A 24558-nucleotide genomic window follows, 5' to 3' on the forward strand; every position below is an offset into this window, starting at 1 on the left:
GATACACCTGCTAAGAGTAGAGGCTATTGCTGCAACTGATATACAGTGTTCCCCCACCTGTTCACTGTTTTTTGTTTTTGTTTTGAACTATTCTCTGTTTATCACTATGGAAACCTCCCCTATTTGCCGTTTTGTGCTCAGGCCATCATGCTGTATTTTTATGATCTACGCGGGTCATGAATATTAAGTGCCGTGTAGCTCCTGGCCAGGTGCAGCGCACAAGTTGCTAATTTTTGCATGCCGTAGATGCCGGGACGTAGCATCGCTCATGATTGGTCCGTTCGATGGCGTACTCGGTTTTGTTTTTCTTTTTTGGGGGGAGGGAAGGACAAAGTTTAAAAAAATATTTTTGAACGTTTCTGGGTTTGAATGAGTTAATAATGGGGGAACACTGTAATCTTGTACATCACGTTCATCTCCAAAGTATGAGTGACACAACAGTCATCCAGAGACACTGTGATGTGTGAAATGTGTGCCCTCCACTGTCCGGGGAGTCGGGGTTCTCATTTTCTGTAATCACAGGTGTGACCGTTGTTGTGGTCGTTGTTGTGACCGTCGTCGATTCCATGGTGGATTCTCCGGCCTGGCCACTGCAAATGGCCTCATTTCCCTCCTTGTCCACAGCAGACAGCTCCACTATGTCATCACAGCAGGAAGCCTCGTAGGAGGCTATAGTGATGTTCTGGCCCCCTGGCCCGACCACTGTGGTCGTGTTGAGGGTGCCGTTCCCTTCGCGGATGGTGATGTTGTCTAAGCCCACCCCATCGATGCCGTCAGTCACGTTTACCACAAACACCCATTGAGAGGAGTCGCAAGACTCTGAAGAGGATGGACAGTCCGTGGATGTGCTGCCCTGCTGGCACACTGGCGGGAGAACATCGGCCATCTGGAGACAGAAAGCAAATGAACAAGCTCAAGCGGGTGGAAACATGAGAACAGTCCAGAAAAATGTGACAGCAACCGGTTCCTTGAGAAAAAGATATTGACCCCAAAACTTTCAGGAACTGTTAAAAGATAACATCAACAAAGTAGAGATCAATTGCATCTTCGGTTTCCACCTCAGTCGTAGTGGATTCTCTGGTTTGGCCTCTGCAAATGGCCTCATTTCCCGCCTTGTCCACAGCAGACAGCTCCACTATGTCATCACAGCAGGACGTCTCGTAGGAGGCTATAGTGATGTTCTGGCCCCCTGGCCCGACCACTGTGGTTGTGTTGAGGGTGCCGTTCCCTACGCGGATGGTGATGTTGTCGATGCCCACCCCATCCATGCCGTCAGTCACGTTAACCACAAACACCCACTGAGAGGAGTTACAAGACTCTGAAGAGGATGGACAGTCCATGGATGTGTTGCCCTCCTGGCACACTGGCGGGAGAACATCGGCCATCTGGAGACAGAAAGCAAATGAACAAGCTCAAGCGGATGGAAAAATGAGAACAGTCCAGGAAAATGTGACAGCAACCGGTTCCTTGGGAAAAAGATATTGACTACCAAAACTTTCAGTAACTACTAAAAGATAACATCAACAAAGTAGAGATCAATTGCATCTTCGTTTTCCACCTCAATCGTAGTGGATTCTCCGTTCTGGCCTCTGCAAATGGCCTCATTTCCTGCCTTGTCCACCACAGACAGCTCCACTATGTCATCACAGCAGGACGCCTCGTAGGAGGCTATGGTGATGTTCTGGCCCCCTGGTCCGACCACTGTGGTCGTGTTGAGGGTGCCGTTCCCTTCGCGGATGGTGATGTTGTCTAAGCCCACCCCATCGATGCCGTCAGTCACATTGACCACAAACATCCACTGAGAGGAGTTACAAGACGTTGGAGAGGATGGACAGTCCATGGATGTGTTGCCCTCCTGGCACACTGGAGGGAGAACGTCGGCCATCTGGAGACAGAAAGCAAATGAACAAGCTCAAGCGGGTGGAAACATGAGAACAGTCCAGGAAAATGTGACAGCAACCGGTTCCTTGGGAAAAAGATATTGACCCCAAAACTCTCAGGAAATGTTCAAAGATAGCATGCGAGATTTGAATCCTTTAAAATTTTCACAAGTTTTGAAATCAGCCTCAACTTTGACGAACCCATTGAGATTACATTGCATCTTCTGAGGCATTATCAGACAAAGTTTGGTTCTTTTGTTGTTGCGCCTTGTGATATTTGTATGTCATGTTACCGCAGTGAGAATTTTGATTTAATAATATTTAGGGGTGTCAGGTGATTAAAAGTTGTATACGTTATTAGTTTTATTAGTAATTAATTCAAGAACGAGTGTAATATTTATTTGTGTTGTTCCTTCCTCTGCCACTAGATGGCATAATTGCATTTGTAAGACTGGTGATAGTCGGTGCAGTTTTCTTTTCACATTAAGAGTTATCCAATTTTAACATGAAGTAACTTTTGCACATTTTTAAAATTGTAAAATACAACTTTACCCAAGTCTCCACAAATTTATGCATTATTATTAAATTTATTACTGCTAAATTTTGACGTTGACGTGTCTTCTGTGTTGTGACTGAAATTCCCCTACGACAGGCTTTCCAAGTAAGGGGCGGTCATTCATCGCACGTTAAAAAAAATTAGTTTTTTCCAATTGCTAATACACAAAAATGACTTGCATAGCACAATTATTTAAACTGGCACACAGAGAGCAAGACCTCTTCTCTAGTCGCCAAACCTCACATTTTCTGCTTTGCACATATTTTCCAATTCAAAATGGCACTTTTTAAATGCACTGAACACGATTCACCTGCATAAGACACAACAATCTGGCATGAGGTCACATGTTTGCATTTGCAACACACTGCCATTCAAAATGACAACGTATTGCCATTGCTTTTTCAGGCCAGCAGGAAATGGAGCTTTTCATCCAACCGCTAACAAGGAAAACTACTTAGAAACTCTTTCTTACAACAACAACAATTTAAAAAACAAACAAATCTTAAATTAAATTAGCTCCATTACTCTTCTCTTACCTCAGCAACTGAAAACCGAAGGACAACAAAGTTGAGATCAGTTGCATTATCATTTTCCACCTCAGTCGTAAGTGTCACATCAGTTCCAGATGTCACATTTTCAGGAGCGGTTAGGCGCACCGTGAAGTTAGCTTTGCCTCCACTGCCTTCTTCAACTGTGACAGACATTGGCGATGACAAATCAAAGCCGCGGTCATTGGTAGCGCGTACTGTCAGTACAGTACTGGCGTCCTCTGTCGCATTTGCAGTCTCGTCAGGGAATCCTCGGGTCGTTACGGTGACAGTGAAAGGTATTGAGATGGTAGAGCCTGGTTCGATGTTGGTGGTGTTGACTTGAGCCTGGGAGAGTGGGACAGCTAGTTTAGATTTTGTTCATAGCTCATAGCTTTTGTTCAGTAAACACTGTGATTTAAGTGAATGTTTTCGTTTGGTTGGCTTGCAAACTATGTATCATAGTTGAACATGCACATACGTATATGTCTGATGTGCAACAAACCAATCCGTGTCCAAATCGCTGAAGAATTCAGTTTGGCAAAAGTGAGTATCCGCCACAATTTGGTCGACAATTTAAGCTCACCGTCACAATGATGTTAGAAGTCCTGATTTGAGTAGAGTCCTGCCTCTGGAAGATCCTTTGAGTTGATGGTGATGAGCTGTTGTCTTGTAGTTCTCCTCTCAATCGAACTACAAAGACACCTGCTGGAATCTCATTGAAGCTCACCAGGAAGTTAGTTGCTCCGAATGACTGAAGGAAAGGACAAGACCAACTATAATGGTACATCAAGGTTTGCAAGTTGGCTAAATTGTTGCCATCACGAACAATTTGTAAAGTACACTAGAAAAAGAGAATTGTTGAGGCAATTTAAGATTACAAATGGAATTGTTGACCATGTTGTTTAATGATTGGATAAAATTAATCCAAAGTGAATATCCATCCATCCATTTTCTACCGCTTAATCCCGGGTCGGGTCGCGAGGACAGCAGCTTTAGCAGGGAAGCCCAGACTTCCCTCTCCCCAGCCACTTCAACCAGCTCCTCCGGTGGGATCTCAATCCGTTCCCAGGCCAACCGAAACACATAGTTTCTCCACCATGTCCTGCCTGTGGGACATGCCCAGAACACCTCTCCAGGGAGGCGTCCAGGAGGCATCCGAACCAGATGCCTGAGCCACCTCAACTGGTTCCTCTCAATGTGAAAGAACAGCAGCTCAACACTGAGTCCCTCCCGGATGGCCGAGCTTCTCACCTTATCTCTAAGGGAGACCCCGAATACCCTGCGGAGGAAACTTATTTTGGCCACTTGTATCTGGGATCTTGTTCTTTTGGCCACGACCCACAGATCATGACCATAGGTGAGGGCAGGAATGTAGATCGACAATTAAATTGAGAGCTTTGCTTTTCGACTCAGCTCCTTCTTCATCACAACGGACCGATACAGTGTCCGCATCACTGCAGACGCTCCACCAATCCGCCTGTAGATCTCCCGCTCCATCCTGCCCTCACTCGTGAACAAGACCCCAAGAAACTTAAACTCCCCCACTTGGGGCAGGATCTCATCGCCTACCCGGGCAGGGCACTCCACCCATTTCCGACTGAGGACCATGGTCTCGGATTTGGAGGTGATGATTTTCATCCCAACCGCTTTGCACTTGGCTGTGAATCTCCCCAGCGAAAGTTGGAGATCATGGCTTGAAGAAGCCAACAGCACCACATCATCCGCAAAAAGCAGTGATGCAATGTTGAGGCCACCAAATCGGATCCCCTCAACCCCTCGGCTGCACCTAGAAATAGTTATGAACAGAATCGGTGACAAAGGGCAACCTTGGCGGAGTCCAACAATCACTAGAACAGAATCCGACAATGCGGACCAAACTCGAACACCGGTCGTACAAGGATTGAACAGCCCCCAGAGGTTACATCCAAAGTAAATATATTAAGTTTAATTTATTATGAGTTTATTAAGGGGCGGCACGGTGTTTACTGGTTAGCACGTCCGCCCCCCAGTTCTGAGGACTCCGGGTCGAGTCCAGGTTCCGGCCTTCCTAGGTGGAGTTTGCATGTTCTCCCCGTGCCCACGTGGGTCTTCTCCGGGTACTCCGGTCTCCTCCCACATTCCAAAGACATGCATGGCAGGTTAATTGGGCGCTCCGAATTGTCCCCAGCTGTGCTTGTGAGTGTGGATGGTGTTCGTCTCTGTGTGCCTTGCGATTGGCTGGCGACCAGTCCAAGGTGTACCCCGCCTACTGCTCAAAGCCAGCTGAGATAGGCTCCAGCACCCCCCGCGACCCTTGTGAAGAAGAAGCGGTCAAGAAAATGGATGAGTTTATTAAACTTATTATAGTCACTTGAATTAAGTTAATCCAAAGTGAATATATTATATTTAAAGAAGGGATAATTAATTAACTATACTATTAAATAACTTTGGATTAACTTAATTCAAACGTGTTACCAACTGAAGCATTTTTTTGAAGTTGGACAGCAATTCAATTTGCAATCTTAAATTGGTTCATCAATTCTCATGTAAAGATGATGTTTTATGTTTCATATAGTAAATATTTCCTGGGTAGGTTGTGCTAAACTGAGTTCCATTAATCACCCAAAAATAAATAAATCTATAAATAAATAAATAAATAAATAAATAAATATACATTTCTGCGCTAACTGCAAAAGCCATGGTAAAATACAGTGATATCTTTTTAGGGTAGTTGTATGCTTTTTGATGTTGGTTGGGCACTGGCGGATTATTCTCTTTAATTGATGGCTGAGATTCTCTGTTTTTATAATACTATACAATGCAACATGCCTGCAGTGTTCCGTTGACCTCTGTGGGGCCTGTGCTGTCATACAACATGACCTCTGTTAGATTTACACTGTCACTTCCTGTTACGGTGAGAAAGATGGTGGCATTATCCCCTGCAAGTTAGCACAAGAGAGACAAATGTCACTTTTACAATGAAAATATTACATCATCAAAATGAACACAAGACATCACTCGTGGCTGGACACTGGTGCCTCATCCCCAACTAGCACATGTAATACATATAGCATTTGCATTTGCATGGAGACGCTTCTGAGTTACATGTCAATTAGTGCGTGGGTCTGCGCACTTTTAATGGTGCTTCATACACCCCACATCAGTCAGTCACTGCTATATTATTTGACACCCATCTGCTTTGTTATACACACGTGCTAAATACATGCAGCTACATTATTCTTACTTGTAAATGCAAGTAAAATACACTGTCAAGCCCTGTGAGTGTGGGCATTGAATGTTAATAACTGAGAGCAAAGAATGTGATGTTGAAAGAGAAGAAGCGTGTTTGACCCGAAAGAGGACGTCCTTCCTTCAGAAAGATGTCTCCAACGAATACTTCACTTTCTTCCACAAGGTTATTGATGAAGTCCACTGGACTTTGCCCTAATGTCAGCATTGGTTAAAAAAAAATATTTACAATGGTCAATATAGTTAGTTACAGTACATGAAATCTTTTGGGTGTCACCGTCAGTGCTATCCTTCTACTGACCTGTAACCTTAACTGAGTAGAGATCATCAAAGTCTACATTGATTTCCCACAGACCAGTTTGGCTGTCATTGTTGAGCCTCAGTTGTTGTAGGTTACCTGCCACGCTCAAAGATCCAAGAGGACCATCTAACTCACTGGAGTTCTGAGTTACGCCTGAAAAGGTGGGAAAAGGACAAAAGTGAACGCGAGGAAAGTGACATGGCTGTCGGTTGGTTCAAACAAAAAGATGACCACAATACCGGTGGAGCTGGTGAGATTAAATCTGAGAGCTGAATTTCCTGTGATGGAGACGATTGTGTTCCTTAGTGAACTATCAATAATAAATGAGAACTTTTCAGGCTTGCTGCTCACTTCTTGAAAAACTGTCACCTGAAAAACATAGAATTGTATTGATCCAGATTCTGTACTATACTCTATGTACGTGCATGTCCAGAGATGGGAAGTACTTCATTACTGTACTTGAGTAGTTTTTTAGTATGGTACTTTGTATTTTACTGAGTACATATTTGTTTGACTACTTTTTACTTGTATCTGTTATATTTTAACATCACATTCTACTCAATACATTTTTAAAATAGATAAATAATGTTAAACCTGGGGAAAAAAAAAAAAAAAGTTGCCATCTGTTTTCTGGCTCCGCCAATCGTTGAAGCGTTACACCCGGTCCCTAACATCCAGTTTGTGATTGGCTGTCACGCTATAACATGAGATGTAATAGACTTACTATTTACTATAAATGCCAACCAAACATTCAAACTATGAGGTAATATAAATTCATTCTTACCCTGGTATGTACAATATATTTGTGTAAGATACATATAAAGTCATGAAAAAAAAAAAATATATCAATACAGAGGTGGGCATTCCGTCAGTATTGACGGAAAGTCCATTTTGTTGACAATTGACGAAAAACTTTGACAAATTGACAAACTTGACGGAAGCGGGTTTTCATCCGTCAATGTAATTGTCAATCCGTCAATAAATTCAGCAATCCGTCAATGACGGACGTCCCATGTTGGTGACGAATTGACGACGACGGAACATTGATGGACGCCCACGTCGAATGGCAGAAACATATATATTTTTTTGTAACACATTTTATCTTAGAAAACATGAGGGTGAAAAATATTTATCTTTTTTTGCCTTGCAATTTGGCACCCCCTCCACTAGGTGGGGCCAAAGGCGACCACCTAGTTCGCCTATGCCCAGCTGACGAACCTTATATGATGTCCTAAAATGTCCTTTTCACTTTAATAGCCATCAGACATGATGTTGAGAAAGAAACATCTGGTAAAAATATTTTTTTACTTTTCCTCAAGTACATTTCAGAGCCTGTAGTGTTTTTTTTTGTTGTTTTTTTTTTGTTTTTGTTTTTTAACAAATGTAATTGTAATTTTACTCTAGTACAGAATGTCAGTACTTTTACCAACTTTGTATGTGTTTGTCCTCTTATATTACCATTGCGCCTTCTGTGGAATCCTCGATAATACTTGTAACCAAAGGGAGCGCTCCCTGGCTGACCTCAATGGTCTGACCTCCAGATGTTATGGCAATGTCACGGTACAGCTGAGCATCTGCTTGGGTCACAACTCTTTTGCGCCGACTGGACAGGACGTCTGTCAGCAGGAATGTGACCTGAAAAGTTCAGCAGACAGTTTGTACCCCTATTTCTTCATTTTATAGGATTCTTCTTTCTATAAGGCAAGGCAAGGCAAGTTTATTTGTATAGCACATTTCATACACAAGGCAACTCAATGTGCTTTACACAAGGAAAGACAACACATAAGCATCAAGAAACAGTAGTTAACATTCAGAGGAAAAAAAAATAAAATAAAAATAGGTTACAAAATTTACTAAAAGACTATAAGACAGAAAAGTGAAGAGTTCAAATTCTAATCTGAGTTTTGTGGATTTGGCCAGGCTGCGTGAGGTCTGTACATGCTCTGTCTTGACGAAAATGTGTTGTGACGTCGTCATTTTCGCACTTTAAATTGGTGGTTGGGGTCTTCCCAAGCACACGTCTATGGGGGGAGAACTGGTTTTAAAAGTTCTTGAAACTTGGGTTGCTTCAATAAAAACTGTAAAACAATTATAACTACTGTGCTAAATGAGGAATGAACTCTGTCTTGACGAATAATATGACCAATCCCTGTGCTCCACAGCTTTAACAGGGCTGATCTGATTAATGGAGTGGGGCATGTAAATGGCAGATCGGAATGGACAACGTCACATGTAAAAAGGTGACCACAGATCTTCGGAATTGGAATGACAAAAGAGTCTCCATAATGTGTAAAACCAGCCAATATTTTGGGGCTTATAATCAGGGTGCTTAACACCCACCAACTCACCTGCGGGTTAAGATTCATTTACCAGCCAGTTTGGTAATCGTTTCGGTCAGACATATTGGGACTTCAAGTCTCAAGAATTAATTGAAACGTGACAGTTCTGATGGAAAGCAGGGAAGTGAGAGATGAGAACAAACGTTTACAATTTAACATGTACTTTTGGTTGGATTTTTAAAGCTCCAGTGTGTAGTCCTTAGTGCCATCTCGTGGTCAAAGAATAGGATTTAGAAGCACATACGATGATGAACACTATGGTGGCTCAGACAGACCAAACTTCGCAAGCCTACCACAAATTCCTATTTTGCGTGAGCAAATGAGCAGCTTGGCGAGAAACGGCGATTTGGCAGGCGTTGTGAAGCTTGGCGAAGATCGAGCGAGCCGAAATTAGCTGGAGCAGCTAACGAGAGTGGCTAGCGGAAGTTAGTTGGAGCCGTAGGCTGGAGTGGCTAACGAGCGGCTAGTGGGAGGAGCTAGAAAAAAAAAGTTTGTAAAAGCTTGCGAGAGCAAAGCAGAAGGTGACAATTAAGCGACGAGAGCTCGAATTACGGCACCAGCTGTGTTAGGGTAAGCGGCGGTCGACCCATTGGGTCCGACTTTCGATGCCATGGTGAATGAACCACCATGGCTAACTATTTACCAATTTTATCTAGTTGAAAGTGATAATTTTATAAGCATCATTGGCATGACGCTCTCATTAGCTCTTGCATACTGCAACTCAGTGCTGGCAAGCTTGGATATGACTTTTAGGAAAACATTTAAAAAAATAAAAAATACTCACCACAGACTTGGTGTTCTCAATTAGAGCAATGACGGTGCTCTTCAAGTGCGCATCTTTTGCTGGCGCATCAGTGAAGACAAAAATATCTGATGAGGGCGGCGCAGCAGTCAGGGCAAGCTGTTAAAACAGTGCCAAATACAGTCCATTGCATTATGACAAGGGCTCAGTTTTCATCTGACTTGAATGAAAAGCCACTTTCTTCAGCGGGAGCTTGATTATGTGTCACCGTATTTAGTGAATTGTTTCCAAAAGAGAAATGTTTATTTTATCACCTGGAGTCCAGACAAGCTCAACTCTGGGTTGTCACCTCCTCCGGTGGCAGTCAGAGCATTGATCCTGTCTTTGAATAGATCAGCATCCGACGTCACTAGGAGCGGTCCAAAACCTGCGGATAGCAACGTTCTATTATTCTATGTTCCATATGAAATATACACACACACACGCACACATTTCATAATGTCGCTTGTAAAACAATTTGGAGCACTGTGTGTCCCAGTATTGACTTACACCAGGTTGTATTATATGATTAATTATGATTAATTAATCCATCCATCCATTTTCTACCGCTTGTCCGGTGTCGGGTTGGGGGGCAGCAAGGGGGCAGAACCTCTCCCCAGCCACTTCATCTAGCTTCTCCGGGGTTATCCCAACGCGTTCCCAGGCCAGCCGAGAGACAATAGCTGTTTTTCCACCAACAAGCCCAGGAACTTTGAGTTCTGGGTAAACGGGGTTCTTTGTTGTAAAAGTTCAGCAGGGAATTTAGAATTGTGTTTCCACACCTTCACGGCAGTCTTAGAGTTCTCGGTAATTAATTCAAAGGAGTTTGATTGAGTCAGGCCAATGTAAAAACAAAGCCCCCAAATTTGACCAATCAGCCGTGGTCATTGCAGCCCGCCCCCTCAAAGTTCCTGCCTGGCTCAGCAAGACCCTGCTACTGAGATAGTACTTGGATGGCCTCTGGGGAATTTAATTACCCTGGTAATTGTTGTTGGAAAAATGCAAGAACTGAATTTTACCAAGGTAAACTCAAAAGTTCTCCAAAAGTTCCAGCGGTGGAAAAACGCCTATAAATAGTCTCTCCAGCGTGTCCTGGGTCATCCCCGTGACACCTCTCCAGGAAATCATCTAGGAGGCATCCGAACCCGATGCCCGAGCCACCTCAACTGACTCCTCTCGGTACAGATGAGCAGCAGCTCAACACTGAGTCCCTCCCGGTGTCATGTTTTGGTTTGGTGGGGGTGGGTTTTTGTCTTTTGGTCGTTTGTCATGTGTTCCTTGTTTCCTCCCTTGTCCCGTTATGTCAAACCACGTCCACCTGAGTGTTTCTTCCCTTCCCAGTGTATCCACCAATCAGCTTCCCCTGCCACTTGTGTCTTGCCCAGCTGTGTCTAGTCATTGTCATTAGCCTGTGTGTATTTAGTTCCCTGTTTTCCGTTTGGTTCTTGTGGAGTCATAGTATCTGTTGTGCCTGTTCATGTTCATGTCCTTGTTTTCCTTGCCACGCCTTGTGTTTGTTTTTGATCGAGTTAAGTTTTCCCATAGTACCTTGTTTATAGTTTTGTTAATTAAATACTTTTTTTTTACCTGCATCCCTGCCTTGCCCGGTTTTTTGTTGCCTCCTGCATTTGGGTCCTGCCTCCAACACCCCACCGTCGTGACAGAATGACTCCACCAGAACTGGACCCAGCGGGGGCAAGGGTGGAATGGGAGCCCGGGGCGAAGAAGGCGCTTGAGTCCTGCGACCGAGCCATTGCCGGGCTAAAAGAGGTACTGGCTAGGCTCCGTGGCGTCGGGAGTGACGGGTCAGACAGGCCTCAAGTCCCTGGGCCTCGTCTGCTGCGACCTCTCGCTCCTGAATCTCATCTGCTCCAGCCTCTCGTTCCTTTGTGTCGTCTGCTGCGGCCTCTCGCTCCTGAACCTCGTCTGCTGGAGCTTCTCGCTCCTGAACCTCGTCTGCTGGAGCCTCTCGCTCCTGAACCTCGTCTGCTGGAGCCTCTCGCTCCTGAACCTCGTCTGCTGGAGCCTCTCGCTCCTGAACCTCGTCTGCTGGAGCCTCTCGCTCCTGAACCTCGTCTGCTGGAGCCTCTCGCTCCTGAACCTCGTCTGCTGGAGCCTCTCGCTCCTGAACCTCGTCTGCTGGAGCCTCTCGCTCCTGAACCTCGTCTGCTGGAGCCTCTCGCTCCTGAACCTCGTCTGCTGGAGCCTCTCGCTCCTGAACCTCGTCTGCTGGAGCCTCTCGCTCCTGAACCTCGTCTGCTGGAGCCTCTCGCTCCTGAACCTCGTCTGCTGCAACCTCTCGCCCCTGAGCCTCGCCGGGCGCCGCCCAAAGTCCGGGAGCCTCGCCGGGCGCCGCCCAAGGTCCGGGAGCCTCGCCGGGCGCCGCCCAAAGTCCGGGAGCCTCGCCGGGCGCCGCCCAAAGACCCGGAGCCTCGCCGGGCGCCGCCCAAAGTCCGGGAGCCTCGCCAGGCGCCGCCCAAAGTCCGGGAGCCTCGCCGGGCGCCGCCCAAAGTCCGGGAGCCTCGCCGGGCGCCGCCCAAAGTCCGGGAGCCTCGCCGGGCGCCGCCCAAAGTCCGGGAGCCTCGCCGGGCGCCGCCCAAAGTCCGGGAGCCTCGCCGGGCGCCGCCCAAAGTCCGGGAGCCTCGCCGGGCGCCGCCCAAAGTCCGGGAGCCTCGCCGGGCGCCTCCCAAAGTTCCGGAGCCTCGCCGGGCGCCTCCCAAAGTTCCGGAGCCTCGCCGGGCGCCTCCCAAAGTTCCGGAGCCTCGCCGGGCGCCTCCCAAAGTTCCGGAGCCTCGCCGGGCGCCTCCCAAAGTTCCGGAGCCTCGCCGGGCGCCTCCCAAAGTTCCGGAGACTCGCCGGGCGCCTCCCAAAGTTCCGGAACCTCGCCGGGCGCCTCCCAAAGTTCCGGAACCTCGCCAGGCATCGCTCAAAGTCCCGGCGGCGCAAGCCCTGCGGCTGCCTTCACCTCTCGTGGGGCGTCGAGGACGCCCTCCTGACTGGCCCCGCTGGGACTCTCTTGTCGGGCGTCGAGGACGCCCTCCTGAACTGCTTTTTGTCTGGGACGGCTGGGGGGGCCGTGTGCCCTCCTCCGTGCCCCCTTCCGCCCGCCCTTGTTTTTGGACTTTTTATGTTGGACGTCTGGGAGCCGTCCCTTGAGGGGGGGGTTATGTCATGTTTTGGTTTGGTGGGGGTGGGTTTTTGTCTTTTGGTCGTTTGTCATGTGTTCCTTGTTTCCTCCCTTGTCCCGTTATGTCAAACCACGTCCACCTGAGTGTTTCTTCCCTTCCCAGTGTATCCACCAATCAGCTTCCCCTGCCACTTGTGTCTTGCCCAGCTGTGTCTAGTCATTGTCATTAGCCTGTGTGTATTTAGTTCCCTGTTTTCCGTTTGGTTCTTGTGGAGTCATAGTATCTGTTGTGCCTGTTCATGTTCATGTCCTTGTTTTCCTTGCCACGCCTTGTGTTTGTTTTTGATCGAGTTAAGTTTTCCCATAGTACCTTGTTTATAGTTTTGTTAATTAAATACTTTTTTTTTACCTGCATCCCTGCCTTGCCCGGTTTTTTGTTGCCTCCTGCATTTGGGTCCTGCCACCAACACCCCACTCCGTGACACCCGGATGGCCGAGCTTCTCACCTTATCTCTAAGGGAGACCCCGGATACCCTGCGGAGGAAACTTATTTTGGCCACTTGTATCTGGAATCTTGTTTTTTCGGTCATGACCCACAGCTTATGACCATAGGTGATGGCAGGAATGTAGATCGACCAGTAAATCGAGAGCTTCGCCTTTTGGCTCAGCTCCATCTTCACCACAATGGACCGATTCAGAGTCCGCATCATTGAAGACGCTGCACCAATCCTCCTGGCGATCTGCCACTCCCTCCTGCCCTCACTCATGAACAAGACCCCAACATACTTGAACTCTTCCATGGTCTCAGATTTAGTGGTGCTGCTCTTCATGCCCACCGCTTCACACTTTGCTGCGAACTGCTCCAACGAGAGTTGTTGATCCCGGCTTGATAAAGCTAACAGCACCACATCATCTGCAAAAAGCAGAGATGCAACGCCGAGGCCACCAAACCGAACTCCCTCAACGCTTCGGCTGTGACGAGAAATTCTGTCCATAAAAGTTATATGAACAGAATCGCAACAAGGGGCAACCTTGGAGGAGTCCAATCCTCATTGGAAACGAATACGACTTACTGCCGGCAATGCGGACCAAACTCTGACTCCGGTCGTACAGGGACGGAACAAACCCGTATCAGGGGCCTCGGTACCGCACACTCCAGAAGCACCCCACACAGTGACAGGACTCCCTGAGGGACCTGGCTGAACGCCTTCTCCTAATCCAAAAAACACATGGAGACTGGTTCGGCAAACTCCCATGCACCCTCGAGGACCCTGCCGAGAGTCTGGAGCTGGTCCACTGTTCCACGGCCGGGAGGAAAACCACAATGCTCCTCCTGAGTCCAGAGCGACTTATCGTTCGGAAAATACGTTAAGTATCATTGAATGAGATTATTTATCAAGAAAATCTGTGATTGTTAGGTGAGAAAATTTTCCAAAATTGGGACACGGAATGTACCTTAAGTTATATTTTTAAACCCGTAGAGGCGACGTGCCAAATTCTGTGACCACGCAGTGTAAGTGGGTGCGTCGCCTACCTGGATCATTGAAAGGAACCAATATGTAGGACGGCGGTTCCCGCAAGGTTCCCCTCCTGCGGTCGATTATTTCAAAAGCAACTCTCTTGGCTTCAGCTATCTCATCAAACATACTGCCTGTGGTGTCGATGACGTAACACAGCACAGCGGCCTGGAAGAGGCCCATCAGTCTGCAAGAATACAAGAGAGATGATGACGATCGTTCAACAGATAAGAAGTGTATGTAAAGTAGTATAATCACAATACCTGCATTGCTAAAAAAAAAAAAAAGTTTAGAAAAAGAATACACCAGAGCACAGTATTATTTTAAATCTACCCACCCCAGTTGGGTCTCCCAGACTTCCCTCACCCGAGCAACTTCAACTTGGCAAAGCCTTCTCTGGATTTTTTTCATGCACCACTCAGCAACTAAAAACAATCTCAAAGTTCACCAGAAGCAAGCTCCAAGCTTTTTGGGGCAGAAAGGGTGGTTGAGGGGCGATTTGCAACTCCGAGGTTGTAGAATGCCTTTCCTGACCTCCTGAGGTCCTCTAAAGCCCGTATCCCACTAACAGGCAAACATTTGCAAGGGTAGCCGCCAATATTTATTTTTTGTCAATATTTATACATACATTTCAATGGTCGCAAACAGCTTAGCGTGTTGATGTCTTGAAAATGTTCGAAATTTTGTGGCGACAACAAAAGCTGTGTGGCGTAAATTGGGTCAATTAATTATTACATTGAATTCTTGGTTGATTCATTAATTGGAAGAGACTCAATCTTGAGCTCGGCTTTTTTTTTTATTTTATTTTTTTTTAATGTATTATGTGAATGTTTGTTTTCTAATCTACTTGTGAATTTAAAACGAAGCAAAACTCTTTAATAATTTAATATATAGAAGGAAGTAACAAGGAAAATGGATAAAATAAAGATAACACAAATAAACTAAAGAGGAATGGTCTTAAATGAGGATGGAATTTCCCTAATCAGGCAAATAAAGGTGTGTGGAAAATTACCAATTTGAGCCGATTTGAAAGGGAGACTGAGGAATGATCAGATTAAATTTCTGATCCCATCCATGGCAAGATTCTGAGGTCAAGATTCAATCAATTTGAACACAAATAACATTAACATAACCCAAGGTTTACAACTATTAATACCTTAAGTGTATTGAAGAAAAGGTAAGTGGGGAATATGCCCACACGCATGAAACACCTTCACAGTAGTGGAGACATGCCAGTGGGTGGGTTCAAATCCCGGTTGGAAAATGTTTTTTTTGGCCAAACTTCGATTTCAGAAAAAGTCAATGTCCAGTAATGTAAAATGCAGTTTATTAAATGTCATTTGACCAATTTCGTTAAAATGTCAAAATAAGACCTGGGACATTTATCATTCATCTACAAATGATTATTTATAATTTTCACTTAATTTATCTTTAATTATCCTTCGTTTAACACACATTATATTGAATGCATTTAATTTAATATTCAATGCAAAATTCACTGGCATTCAGCAAGACTTCCTTCAATACAATTTCACAATTTCAATGACAACAGCAAGTCCACTGTGGCTCAGTGGCTTGTGTAGTGGACCATGGACTGTGGTTGAAGTTTTCTTTTTTTTCCCCATTTATCATTCAACTACAATTAATAATTAGCAATTTTCACATAACTTATCTTTCAATTTATTCACAAGCATTGCACACACATTTAAATATTAACATTTAGCTTTGAACATTCCCACACACTTTCTGCAGAAATTACATGTGTAGTTGTGTTTATAAAATAAAACATTAAAAAAATATTTGAAAACAAGTCCTGGCCACACGACAAACTTCTCAATGAGCAGTGTGTATTAATATCGGGATGCAGTGTTTGCAGGCAAGACAGGCTGCGTCCAAAGCCCACAGAGCGCGTGGCAAATAATAATAATAATAATAATAATAATAATAATAATAATAATAATAAAAATAATAATAATAAGTACACTGTAAGCCTCTTTATTGTATTTTATTCTCATATTGCTTTTATATGTTATATGCTTTTATAATCTGTAATAAATTACAGATTATAATTACAGACTTTAATAAGACGTGCACGCGGAGGACTTCGACATGATACTAGAAAGTTGAAAAATGTTTAACTTTGGTCTTCTACTCCTTCTTTGATGGTTTTACATTTAATTGCTCGTTTGTCCACCAGATGGGAAAAAACAGAAGACAACTTGTCTCAAATATGCTAAATACAAGCGAAACAATTTCATTGAAACACTGATACCAACCGTTTTTCCTATTCTGATCAATCGATTTGACCTTCAAACCTTTGAAAGGTCTCTTACCGTAGGAAGTTCTTGTCTCCTTCAGTTACTCTGATGTCCTCCAGAAGCTCCATAGTAGCAGCGACAGCCAAATCGGCTGCTTGAAAGTGAAGTGAGCCATGATCGGAACCAATTTGGTCCTTATTGATGCCTCCGGTTGGTTCAGTCCTACTCGTCTGGTCTGCCAAGCCTCCATGGCTGCATTTGCCTTGGACCAAAAACAAGTATGTAAGCCGACATTTGGAGGTGACAGATTTTGCACGATGAACGAGCTCAGAAAATCTGAAAATCAAGGAAAAGTCAGTTTATTTCAATAATTTGTTTCAAAAACTGAAACTTGCATGTTACATTTGTTCACCACAACGAAATGTTGGCCTTAATTTCTGAAAAGTGTAATGCCCAATTCACACTGACTGCGGAGCGGATGCGGAACGGTTTGGGTACGGCATCCGTACGGATTGCATTTAACACCGAGTGGGGTATGTGAGATGTATGTGTCCGGGGAAAAAAAACAAAACAGCGTGAGTGATAGCGCAAGCACGAGAATCAAAGCAGTGCATTAAATATATACTACGGAAATAATTCATTTGTTTTAGTTGAAAATATCCATGACAAAAGAAAATGAAAACAGTTTTAAAATATTTTCATTTGCAATAATTTATGCACCGGCATCGTAACAGGTATGGTGGTCACGTGATATGCAACAAGGAGAAAGTAGTGAGCTGGCTGTCCAAATTGCCAAAGAGAATGAGGGCATTATATATTCGGAAAAAAAAAAATCTTCATTCCTCACGGTTACCTTGCGGTTTTTCTGAGGAGAAGGTGCTGAAGTAGCCTGACGTTAGAAGCTTATCCACCAGCACATTAGGCAAAATATTGTCATCACAGTTGTCTTCATCACAGTTTCTACAGGTGGGAGTATTTGGGCCTGCAAACAAATAAAGAAAATGTCAGAAATATCACATCCTAAAATTCACTGACAATGATTGGAAGAAATGTAAATCAGTTTTGAATCGTCTTTATCTATTTATATGTTGACATTTATAATTTCCCAATTTCTAGTGTGGGGCAAGTTGTCGACAGTAACTCAGCCCATAATGATGATGTTCAAAAACCCTTTTTAACTCATTTTCTGCCAGTACATTAAAAAAAATGGATATTTGACGTCTATAGACGTCAGTGGCAGTGAATGAGTTAATGGAAAGATGTGGAAATTGCAACTGGTTGTCACAGAGCTGAGGTTTTCTTGGTGACGGCAACAAACACAGCCAGCACGCAGACTACACTCAGGGACACAATCCACTTGTTCATTCACGCCTTTAGCACCTAACGGTAGTTTGGTTGTTTTGTTGTCTGTTTTATTGATTGTGTCTTTGTTGTTTAATTTTTGTAATTGCCTTTTATGGAAAACATCCTTGGGTTTCTGAAAGATGCTTACATAACATAAGGTTAGTAAAGTATTATTAGTGTTGTTGTTATTATTATGATTATTGTCGTTGTTGTTGTTGTTGTTGTTGTTGTTGTTGTATGTTTAAAAAAAAATCAGGTTAGGACATTTTCCACCAACACAGACCCAGTGGCATTGTATCTCAAGGTAGGTGCTACATACAGTAGAATTAATATATAGAGGCGCTGTGGACAAGTTTAAAAATACTGTAATAAGTACATTGTTATAAGTACATGCTCAAAGGCGGAGATGATAGCTTGGAAGTGGGCGGGTAGTATCCTACCTGCCAGATTCTCAAGGGGTTGGCCGGATGAGATCAAAACGTTGTAAGGAACTGCGTTTCCCAACTCTACCCAGTTACTGTGGCTGTAGAAGTCCTTGGAATATAAAATGTCACATCTTATGTGCACGCACTTATTGCATTTATTGTTGTTTGTCACAGAAAGTAGTGTAATAGAAAGTAAGAAAGAAAGGATGTAAATAGTCATCATTAAGCCAAGGTTAAGAATTTTATAAATATATATAACATATCTAGTCTGACCCCTTGTTCTTTGTATACTTTGACCTGTTTCACACCGTCATTAATAATAGGTTAATTAATATAATGAAAGAGCAAATAAGATGTAATTTTTCCACATTAATAAAATTGCACTTGCCAACCAACTGACGCTTATCGCTGAGGTCGGGCCCAAAACTTGTACACTACCTCCAAAATAGTCACGATTCAGGACAACCCCAAAATTTTTCCATGACAAATGCTGTGCATCAAGGTTCACCAATTCCGGTCCTCAAGGTCCGGCATCCTGCAGGTTTGAGATGTTTCCGCCCACTAGCACACCTGATTCATATAATCAGCTCATTAGCATGCCTGACAACGATCCTGATCTTTAGTATCAGGTGTGTTGGTAGGCGGAAATATCTAAAACCTGCAGGACTCCAGACCTCGAGAACCGGAATTGGTGAAGCCTGCTGTATATTATGCACAACGTTTATCCATTCTTACACAGTTGGTTAGTCCACCATTAACCATTTGTTAACCAAGGCTTGTTTTAAAGATGGTGGAGGGCCCACCGGTGGGTCCTCGTAACGGTTTAATATGCCCCAAATAGCTCAGACATTTCTGTGGTTTGACAAACTTATTGCTGATTTATGTATACTTATTGTGCTTTATTGTTGAACCTTTTTTTTTTTAAACACAGCAATTTTTCACACATTTTCCAGTCAGTTCCAAAACACCTCTTCACACCATTTCTTAATATCTGTTTTTATTTTGAATTTTTGGTGGATTGGCCATCAGGAATTTATATCCTTTCAGTCTCATGTAACTTTTCCCCCCCAATGTCAAGCCAAGTTTCTGATATGCCAATTATGGTGAATTTTTTTTAGTCAAATGCTCTTGATTTTTGAGAATCAACATTGCTTGCTTCTTGCGTCTCACCTCCAAAACTACACTACTTCAGTATTCACCATTATCAACAAAATTATCTTTGAACTCACCTGTAGAGTGTGAAGTATCATTCCAAGGATCCTTTGGCCTCTGAGAAACCTCCCCTCTCTCACACTGTTCTTCACTTCAGACAAACCTTATCAGTACAATACAAAAGAAAGGGTAAGTTATAGCCAAAACTTTCTATTATTTCTGTATGTGCTTTTTTTTTTTATTTCAGTTTATTCCAACAACAATATTCTGCTGCAGCAGGAAAGTACAGAAAGATTGAATCAACACAATTTTCCTTCCTCAACATTTATCTGTCTGAGTTCAATTGATTGGCTAATAAATGTCTTTGTTTCAATGAAAATAAGAATGATACAGAATACGCCAGTCATGCGTAATTGGTCTGTCTGTATGACAAATACGTTCTGAGTTCTGACAGTACCGTGCTACTGAAGCAAAAGCCTACGGGAACCAAAAGAATAGTATCAGACAGACAACAGACCCATTATTCTAAAAAACAGGATTAAAAAAAGAAAAAAAAAGACACAATTTCATTTAAACACCCATTTTATTTATTTTATGTACCGTATTTTCCGCACTATAAGGCGCACCTCTAAAATCCTTCGATTTTTTCCAAAGCTGCCCATGCGCCTTATAATCCAGTGCGCCTTAAATATGGATCAATATTGAGCCGCAACAGGTCTCGCTGTCAAAACGCTATCGTTGACCCTGTACAATCGGTGACACGCATGCGCGGAAGATCCCGCCATCTTGGATCGCTAGCTAATACTAATACTTTACCTCAGAGAAAATAATAAAACAGCTGTTTATTCATTTTGGGAGTGAATGGAGGTGTCAGAAAGCTGGTTTGTAATCTATTAATAAAGTTTGACTGACCTATCTGACTGTTTTGTTGACATTCCCTTTAGCGCAGCACCATCTAATGGATGCATAATGTAACCCCAGCCTCTACTTTAGTGACTTTATATGGAAAAAAGTTTTAAAATATGTCTTTCGTTGAAGGTACGCCTTATAGTGCGGAAAATACGGTATTTTATTTTATTAAACCCGTGTCTACAACAACTACAAACAACTATAATCATTAAAAAAAACAAAAAAACATGCTATCAACATTCAAACAAACTTTCAAGTCTGTCTGCGGTCATGAAAAGCTTCACTCAAATACAACATTGTAAAGCTGCATTCATGTGCTATCGAAATTATGGTAAATACCACATGTCGAATAGAAAATTGCACATGAACGCTGAAAGAAAGTAATCAGATTACAATAACGCGTTACTTAGTAATGCGTTAGTGACAACACTGCATCCAGTCATATATATAGATCAGTGATAACGTTCATACAGCAGACAGACTAAGGTAGTAATTAATAGGTAATGAAACGCTTACTCAAAAACAAAAAAAAACAAAATTGGATTTCACCCAAAAATCGGAATTGAGCATTAAGCAATGTGAACGTAGCCTAAAGAAACAGTTTGCTATCTACAGTCACGGAAACCAATATATGGTAAGTTGTGTATGAATTTCATTCTCCATTTTTATGTTTGTTTTTTGTTAAGAAGACAGAATTACCTTGTGTGATTCTGCCTCGTCCTAACTGGAAGGTCTCATCATTAAAATGGGCTGCTGCAGTGAAAACGTTAAGATCCACAAGTGCATTGTTTTCATATATAAAGCCAATGGATGAAGCGAACAAGCGACTGGACATCACTGAGGATGAAGTGTTCGAGGGGAAGCACGCCTGGTGTACTTGTGCAATTGTTAGTCCGTCATCAATCTGCAAAAAAAAACAACAACAAAAAAAACAAACAACAACAGTTTCAAATTTTGAGCACAAAGTGAATTTGAGCTAATGTCTGTAGTTTATTTATTTATTTATTTGGACTCACATATTTTGCAATGAGTTGAGGCTGGAACTGGTTAGTTCACTGTTTTTGGCTTTTTATGGTTTTGACTAAGGAGGAGCAAGTACAGCGCTATGTGTATCTGTTCAACCATCTACATTATCTGTATCTGTATTTTGATGAGGCGGGGCCTAAACTAGAAGTGGGCGTGGTTTAACAGAAATGGGTGGGGCTTACGTCAATACTTTATTTTTGGAATTGATATGGATTGATTAAAAGTTGCTATATTTTTTGTTTATTTGAAAAGCATTGACAAGGAATCCTAATAAAGATTCAAATTCATGCTTTTGATCCCAAAAGAACTATTTTTCCAAACAAGTTTTTATCACCTCAGAGAATGTGTGTTCGAATAAATATTTACAGAACAGTCTGAGAATTGAGATTTAGTGTTTGACTCTTGAGCAAATTTCAGCTGCTTTGTCGCACACTTTTGGAACACACCGCTCTTCTTCAATGTGAGTGCTGCGTGTTTGTGGCTAATTATGAAGACAATTTGCTTTTTTTTTTGTTGGCTTTGTTATTATATTATCAATATTGTCAGGGTAATGGCAATATAAATTGATTGGTACTGATCTACTACAAATATTAAATATTCCCTGCACATGGTTTACAGGAGGAACAAATAATATTTAGCTTTGGCTAAGGTTGTCAATGCCGTGTTAAACCACTGTGGTGTGACTGGTATGAAAAGTAAATATATATAAACTGTGATTTGAGTAAATAAATAGATTTCTCATTTGTACTGTCACTTTGTCATGTGTCTCTTTCCCATATGTTCACCTACCTTTGACTTCACTCCACCACAAGGAACTTTGACAGCGAAGGTATGTGCGTGTTAGAACTAAGTGTATTTAGTTTCTCTTTCTCTTCTATCTGCATTTTCCATTTGTTTTCCTCATGTCTGAGATGGTTGTGGGTTTGGGGTTGGCTGACCTACCCTGTGTCATTAGAACCAGATCACTTACGGTTCATCTGTTTACCTTGGCCTCTTTATTATTATTATTTTTATTTTATTTTTTTTTCCTCATACTATTTTGTGATAATTTTTTTGTGCCCTCCTGACCTCATGGACCACACAAACTTGCTATCTGGGAGTCTTCCTGTCCTACCTTTGCCATAACCAACAAGCATGCCTTTTTCACGATGCTGTCCTATCAACATCAATCAAAAATAAAGAAATCCTCCGTTTGAATGCCAATCTGGACTTTATGGTTTCTTATTGTGCCTTTTAGGCTTAGTTAGATGCATGTACGGTACGTCTAATGACTTTTAAATACAATTCTGCCTTTACAAAGATTACCATAGTTGTAGAATGTTGTAATACCAGTCCTGCATTCTAATTAATTACCTTTACTTTAATTTTCCTGGAAATCTTAGTAACATTCTCGAAATGCAGGACTGTCTCAGAAAATTAGAATATTGTGATAAAGTCCTTTATTATCTGTAATTCAATTAAATAACCAAAAATGCCATACATTCTGGATTCATTACAAATCAACTGAAATATTGCAAGCCTTTTATTGTTTTAATATTGCTGATTATGGCTCTTTTTTTTTGTTTTTGTTTTTTTACTTGGGCTGAGTAAATATTCTGATATTTGAGTTTTCTTAAGTTGTAAGCCATAATCAGCAATATTAAAATAATAAAAGGCTTGCAATATTTCAGTTGATTTGTAATGAATCCAGAATGTATGGCATTTTTGCTTATTTAATCGCATGACAGAAAATAATGGACTTTATCACAATATTCAAATTTTCTGAGACAGTCCTGTACAGGTAGTTATGAACTTAAGAGGTTTTGCATCTAATTGAGATATTACAAGCACAAAGTGACTTTCCATCTTACAGTCAGACTGAAGTTCCGTCCCTCTGCAGCGGCGCAGGCTCGGCAGACTTCGGCCGTCTTTCGGAGAATTGCCCTTAGGGTAATGTCATAGTGAGTGATGGATGTCCGATCAATCGTTGACAATGGGTTGAAGCTTTCATTTAGGCCTGGGAAGGTGATGACCACCAGCAGCAGGATTAAATATGTATTGCTCATGCTGTTAATGATGATGGGGGATGAGAAGAAACTGAAATCAGAATAGAAACACTCTTGAAATGTTTTTTTTTTTCTCAGTTTTTGAAAGTAGTATCAACAATTTGCCAGCTAAATGCAATAATGCATTCAACTAAAACAAACATTACAGGTCCAGACAGTGAAACAAGTATACCGAGGTAAAATAAAAAAAAAAAAATGGAAATAAATTATCTGTTGAACATAAAACAATGCGACACATTTCAAAAAACATAATTAGGCAAACAAAACAAAGATTAGACAGATACAAATATGGAATTGGGCATATTTCCTGCCTTCGCTTATCAAACACAACACAGGTATGTAATCAAAATACTGTCTGAACTGGTCTCTATATTTTTATAATCAAAATGCAAACTGACATAGGCCTACTCACCTCAGTATGATCTACTCATTGAAAAACGTGCCTCCTATGAGTACATTCGAAACGTCATGGTAGATGCTATGGTGTGTGTTTCCTTGATATTGTCCAAGTCTTCACACAGTGCGTGTTTGTGTGTGTGTTACATATATAGCCTTCTTGAATGACTGAGTGGTGACAACACAAATGACACACCCTTGCATGCCTTCTAAACATTTCTGTAATTAGGTGGGTAATTTACATAATTTTTGTTAGTCTGTCATTTGTCAGCACCCAGCATCCTCTTCCGTCTAGGGCTGCCACAAATGACTGTTGCTCGTTGACTAATCACCAATAGTAGTTGTGATTAGCCGGATAATCAGAACATATGTCAATAACAGCATATTGCACGAACAAGCATCTGCTCTTTTTAAACCCATCATTAGTTTCCATTCTGAATTCTTTAAAAGTACCGTATTTTCACGATTATAAGGCGCACCTTCAATGAATGACATATTTCACATTTTTATTTCATATATTAGTCACGACAGTAAAGGCTGGGGTTACGTTATGCATCCATTAGATGGTGCTGCGCTAAAGGGAATGTCAACGAAACAGTCAGATAGGTCAGTCAAACTTTATTAATAGATTACAAATCAGCTTTCTGACAACTCAATTCACTCCCAAAATGAATAAACAGCTGTTTTATTATTTTCTCTGAGGTAAAGTATTAGTATTAGCTAGCGATCCAAGATGGCGGGATC

General features: G+C 42.5%; 1 protein-coding gene across 1 annotated transcript; it reads right to left on the reverse strand.

Annotated features, from left to right (window-relative positions):
- Nucleotides 1-412: 412 nt before the first annotated feature.
- On the reverse strand, nucleotides 413-23418 carry LOC144020331 (von Willebrand factor A domain-containing protein 7-like). The gene is made up of 17 exons (XM_077523705.1): nucleotides 23224-23418; nucleotides 21047-21251; nucleotides 19516-19601; nucleotides 18302-18395; nucleotides 17371-17499; nucleotides 16593-16779; nucleotides 14277-14446; nucleotides 9891-10003; nucleotides 9619-9735; nucleotides 7954-8130; nucleotides 6735-6864; nucleotides 6496-6648; nucleotides 6297-6389; nucleotides 5775-5884; nucleotides 3550-3717; nucleotides 2973-3311; nucleotides 413-886 (listed from the first exon to the last, which is right to left on the reverse strand). The coding sequence occupies exons 1-17, from the start codon at nucleotides 23416-23418 to the stop codon at nucleotides 413-415; spliced, it is 2940 nt and encodes a 979-aa protein (XP_077379831.1).
- Nucleotides 23419-24558: the final 1140 nt, after the last annotated feature.

This window comes from Festucalex cinctus, chromosome 6 (assembly GCF_051991245.1).
Source record: "Festucalex cinctus isolate MCC-2025b chromosome 6, RoL_Fcin_1.0, whole genome shotgun sequence".
Lineage (NCBI taxonomy): Eukaryota > Metazoa > Chordata > Actinopteri > Syngnathiformes > Syngnathidae > Festucalex > Festucalex cinctus.

What these genes read in the sequence shown, in the direction of transcription:
- LOC144020331 (XM_077523705.1), bottom strand. Translation starts at nt 23,418, where the DNA reads ATGAGCAATACATATTTAATCCTGCTGCTGGTGGTCATCACCTTCCCA. An exon ending in CTCCTCAGAAAAACCGCAAG is followed by an intron (nt 16,780 to 17,370) that starts GTAACCGTGAGG and finishes TTTTGGTCCAAG; the next exon opens with GCAAATGCAGCCATGGAGGC. An exon ending in GGAAGGACGTCCTCTTTCGG is followed by an intron (nt 5,885 to 6,296) that starts GTCAAACACGCT and finishes GCTAACTTGCAG; the next exon opens with GGGATAATGCCACCATCTTT.